At 40.0% G+C, this 5,552-nt stretch overlaps 1 protein-coding gene across 1 annotated transcript; it reads right to left on the bottom strand.

Moving 5' to 3' along the window:
- LOC109830553 (ribonucleoside-diphosphate reductase small chain) lies at positions 268-1,654 on the bottom strand. Its single transcript, XM_020397844.1, has one exon. The coding sequence runs from the start codon at positions 1,521-1,523 to the stop codon at positions 513-515; it is 1,011 nt and encodes a 336-aa protein (XP_020253433.1). The 5' UTR covers positions 1,524-1,654; the 3' UTR covers positions 268-512.

The raw sequence follows: 5,552 nt of genomic DNA, 5'->3' as shown, positions 1-5,552 counted from the left end.
TAAAAATCGTGCCCAGCTAGCAGGCCAGCCGTCCGTCTCACGAGCATTTTGTCAAACAGCAAATACGTCGAGAAAAACACACCACTCAATCTCATAGGCATTTTCCCAAACACCACATATTCAAGAGAGCCCATTCAACCAGAGAACACAACAAACAACATATCGCTCTATCTCATAGGCATTTTCCCAAACACCACATATTCAAGAGAGCCCATTCAACCAGAGAACACAACAAACAACATATCGCTCTATCTCATAGGCATTTTCTCAAACATCACATATTTAAAAGAGCTCATTCAACCAGCGAACACAACAAACAGGAGGAACCTTATTTACATTTTTTTTTTTTTTTGATTTGAAAAAGGAACCTTGATCACAACTATACTAGATACCTTATGGATAGTTCGAGAAGAAACATCACTAACAAACTAAACATTACAACATCTGAAAACGAACATGAGCAAGGAAAAGAGCTTAATATTACATAAAATACCCAAACCAAATCCGGACCTTCAGAAGTCCTCATCCATCTTGAACTCGAGGATGGTCCCCGTCCCATTCCCGTTCAAGCTTGACATCACCGACGCCTTCTGGTAATCCCCTACCCTCTTCTCGAAGAAGTTCGTCTTCCCCTGCAACGAAATCAACTCCATCCAATCAAACGGGTTCGAAGCTCCATACAACTTTTCAATCCCCAAAGCCCCCAACAAGCGGTCAGCCACGAATTCAATATATTCACTCATCAGATCCCCATTCATCCCGACCAAAGCAACCGGCAGAGCATCGCAAACAAACTCCCGTTCGATATCAACAGCATCCTTCACAATCCCCTTCACACTCTCTTCGCTCAGCTTGTTGTTCAGCAGAGAATACAACAAGCAAGCGAAATCGCAATGGAGGCCTTCGTCTCGAGATATGAGCTCGTTTGAAAAGGTTAACCCCGGCATCAATCCGCGCTTTTTAAGCCAGAAAATGGCACAAAAGCTCCCGGAGAAGAAAATCCCTTCGACGCAAGCAAAAGCGATCAATCTCTCGGCGAAAGACTCTGAGCCATCGATCCACTTCAGCGCCCACTCGGCCTTCTTGGCGACGCAAGGGATGGTCTCGATGGCGTGAAAAAGGCGGCTCTTTTCATCGGAGTCCTTGATGTAGGATTCGAGGAGAAGCGAGTACATCTCGGAGTGGATGTTCTCGATGGCGATCTGGAAGCCGTAGAAGGCCCTGGCCTCGGCGACCTGGACCTCCTTCATGAAACGGCCGGCGAGGTTCTCCAGGACGATGCCGTCGGAGGCGGCGAAGAAGGCGAGGACGTGGGTGACGAAGTGGCGCTCGTCGGCGGTTAGGGTTTGGTCCCAGTGGCGGATATCTTGGCTGAGATCGACCTCCTCGGCGGTCCAGAACGAGGCCTCGGCCTTCTTGTACATCTCCCAGATCGAGGGGTACTTGATCGGGAACATGCAGAATCGGTCGGGGTTGGGGGCTAGGAGGGGCTCGTCGGCGATGGGGGAGGGCATTGAGGGCATTTTCGGAGGGGTATTTCGGGAACAAAGTTGGGTATTTCGGGGAATAGATTTGAAGGGTGTGGAGACGATTGGGGGGTTTTGGGGGAAGTTTTATAGGGGTGGTGAGGGTGAGACGCGGGGGATTTGAAATTTTTGGGGGTTTTGAGTTTTTTGGATATTTTGGTGGGAGTCTTGCGGGAGAAGGAGGCTGGGGTCCGGACACCGGGCAGTGCTGTTACCGCTTCAGGATTGACCCTAGGGATGGGGGTTGCAAGTGGGTCGGGTTAAGTTTGATGGAACCTGACCCGAAAGCTTTTTTTAAGGTCGAAAATTTTCAACCTTTTAAACGGGTCGGGTTTTGAGCTGATTAACGGGAAAATATAATAATCTTATTAAGATAGAAAATCACACGAGAAGCAGATCACGAACATGCGTCGCGCTATCAGTAACAAGACTGATCTATCTATTGACTGTGTTGATTCATTACTCTGTTTGTATTGACATTTTAACCGTATGTATCCATTTTTGTTGGGTGTGCTTATTTTGTATGTAGATTATACTAATTTGAAAAATTGTTAACATACACCTGACATATTCTTCTCACTTCTTACATAGACTTGTACATTGAACTTGCTATAAGATTCTTTTTTTTTTCTTGTTTAGTTGGGTACAGCTAGAAAAATTATAACTATAATTCAACTGAGATATTCTACATCAATTATAACTATTTGCCTCTCTACAATTAGAAAAGTTTAGTTGTAGCTGTAAAATTAAAGTGTCAGCCATCAACTATTTGCACACATTTGAACATAATTTCACCTACAATGTTTTGGAGTTGAAAGACAGGATCAACTATATTTCAATACTTACTATGTTGTGAGGGTTTGTTGGGATTGTGTCAGATATCGGATCCAATTCAATTTACTAAACAAACATTTCAGATTCGAGTTCAATAATAGGCGGGTCGGGTATGGGGAATGTAAGAGTCTCGTAACCGTTTCCTTTTTTTTCCCAAATTTGAACCGAACTTTTTGGCAGGAAAACTTTTTTTTTTGGCGGGCGAAAGATAGACACGAGGGCTAGTGGCAGAGGAATTTACTTCTGTGGGTGGATAGTGCATACCATGGATTGAAGCGTGCCATGTGGCCGTTGACACGCGCAAACTTGCTATCGGATGGTGCATTGAGCCGAGTTCAGTAATTTTCTCTCAAAAAGATATCGAAAATTTTCAACTAGCGTGACTCCCGCGCGCTCGTATTTGATGACAGAAAATGATCTTTTGTGTTCCCTCTCAGTTCTCAAAATCTAACCCCGTACCCGTAGAAAACGATCTTGCCTGCTCGTATATTGGGGATAGAAAAGGATCTTTTTGTTGCCCGCTCTAAAAATCTCGCTCGTAGGATAGAAAATGATCGTTTGTGCCGACTTTACCGGTTTGCTTGATTTCTAGAAATTATATCTACAACAACAGATTTAATTTATAAAGTTTACAACTATTTTGCCCACTACAGGTGATCTAGACTATTGAGAGGTTCCAATATGGCTCTCACGGTCGTTTGGTTATAATTATTTTGCCCACCATAGGTGATCTGGACAGTGGAGATATCCCAATATGGCTCCCACAGTCGTTGGGTTCGATACTTAGGGGTGTCCAAACGGGTCGGGTCAGGACGTTTTTTTGGTGATTTTACTTTTTTATTTCTTTAAATTTTCAATAATACATAACCAAAAATTAAATAAAATTTTAATAAAAACAATCATATTATTAATCACTTGAAATTACATAAATTACAAATACAAAAAAATATAAAAATTAAAATGATGAAAATAATTTCTCTATTAATAATCAGTAATTCATCTACAATTATAAATTTATTTTGAAATTCATCGCATCACAATAGATAATTACATCCCAACTAGGTTAGCACCTACCATATTATTAATCACTTGAAATTACATAAATTACAAATACAAAAAAATATAAAAATTAAAATGATGAAAATAATTTCTCTATTAATAATCAGTAATTCATCTACAATTATAAATTTATTTTGAAATTCATCGCATCACAATAGATAATTACATCCCAACTAGGTTAGCACCTACTCATCTATATCACTATCATTTGTAACTGTTTACAGAATAATTTATCACAAAATTTTAGCTAATAAATAAAAATTATAATTTGATGAATAATGTTTACTCTTTATATCTATCTGCTAGTCCCAACTCTTTAAATTTATCTTCAATACCAGTCATCCGATCGATGCCTTGCGTTCTCTTCTCGTACATCCACCAATCTTGTAGGCACATTACCATCTGTACAGCATACAAATCTAACGATGTCATGTGGTCGTGATCAAACGTCCTGGTCCTGCTGTGTTGAAGGCGGATTCTAAAGCTACCGTGAAAACATGCACTGTTAGTAAATCACAAACCATGATGGAAAGTATAGGATATAAAACTGTTCCATATACTTTCCACCATTACAAAAATATCTAAACTAGTAGCATGTGAGACGTTTATGTGGCAATTATGAACATGGATGTGTGCACTATGTATCAGTTTATGTAAAATCATGCAAACACACAACTTGCGAATATAACATGCACATACACATTCTGCTAAAAAAAGACATTCATATACACATACATAGTGCACATATCCTGGAAACCATTATGTACATGTAACCTGGATAAACATACACATGCATGTTTGCGTCGAAAGTTGGTTTATTTATCGAATTCATCACACGTTTATCGATTACAATGAATTCAAAAGAGTTAGTCTTTTTATAAGACTACTCGCTTACACAAATAAAACAAAAATTACAACTCTCTTCAAATACACGCAGAGGACGTTTATCAGCATTGCTTGTGTGGGATCTTTGCCTGTACCGGGGTTTATCCATGGACCACAGCAGATCAGATCCTGTTGATCGGAATAAAAGATCAAAGCTCTTACTTCACAAGCTCTTACTTCACAAAGAAAACAATCGTAGAAGTAAATAATCTCGACCAAGCGAGATTACTACTCTTCTCGAGATCAAAACCAAGTTTGATCTGGATGAAAGGGGAATGAGCCTCGGATCTCTTGAACTCTCCCTCTTTATGTTGAAGAACTTCGCCAAGATCTGCTAGCCTCTCTGAAATTCGTCAGAACCTCATCCTAGCCCCTCTGAAATTCGTGGCTCCCTTCATATTTATCTTTATGAGGGTGCTAGGGGTGTATTTATAGATTTTAAATGACGTGTTTGTGGATAGGATCGAAGAACAACCGTTCTTATCCATTTAGGTGAATTTTCGATTGTGTAACAGCTTCCACATATTTAAAGATATCCCCGCATATTTATGGATGACCCCAAGGAGTTCTAGAAGCCAATCTTATCAGAAAATACGTAGGTGTTTGTGGAAAATTTTGTAGTAAAAGAAATAATGAAAGAATTGTGTTTGATTTGATTTTATTCTCTCTAACTGCTTAGACAAAGAATGTTTACAAATCTCTCAACTCTCAGTTACAATTGGATTTCCTGATTACAAAAGAGAAGAGAATGATCTGGATTCTCTCCTTTATTTAATTCTGGGTTCTTCACGGTGGCGATGGAGTGCTTCCTTCGAATGCTTACGTCGAACTTGCTCTCCGTTGACGATCCGAACGTCTCAACTTACTGGAACGAATGATCTGTCTGGTTGATAACTCTTGACGAGTATTGTAGCTCAGAATGAGTAACAAACTCTAATAAGAAAAGAGTTATTTGAACCGAAAATAATTCGTTTAATAAGCCCAGTATCGAATGTCTGGAACTCTTCAATTTGTTGAAGATCGTTGCCTCTAGATTCTCCTCTCCAAATCCGATCCCTAGATCTCTATCTCCGAACCTTTCAAAAAATCCTCCCAACTCTGTTGAGTTTGTTGATATTTATAGGGAGATTACGGGTGTAACTGCCATTATAATCCGCACCCAAATGAGGGTTTAGTCGCCTCATCAATCGGTTGTAACAACCCACGTAAACCGCTCCTTAGATCGTTGGTGAGAAATGGTTTTCGAAA

The sequence above is a fragment of the Asparagus officinalis genome, chromosome 2, assembly GCF_001876935.1.
Source record: "Asparagus officinalis chromosome 2, Aspof.V1, whole genome shotgun sequence".
Taxonomy (NCBI): Eukaryota; Viridiplantae; Streptophyta; class Magnoliopsida; order Asparagales; family Asparagaceae; genus Asparagus; species Asparagus officinalis.
This window is presented reverse-complemented; position numbering and strand designations above follow the sequence as displayed.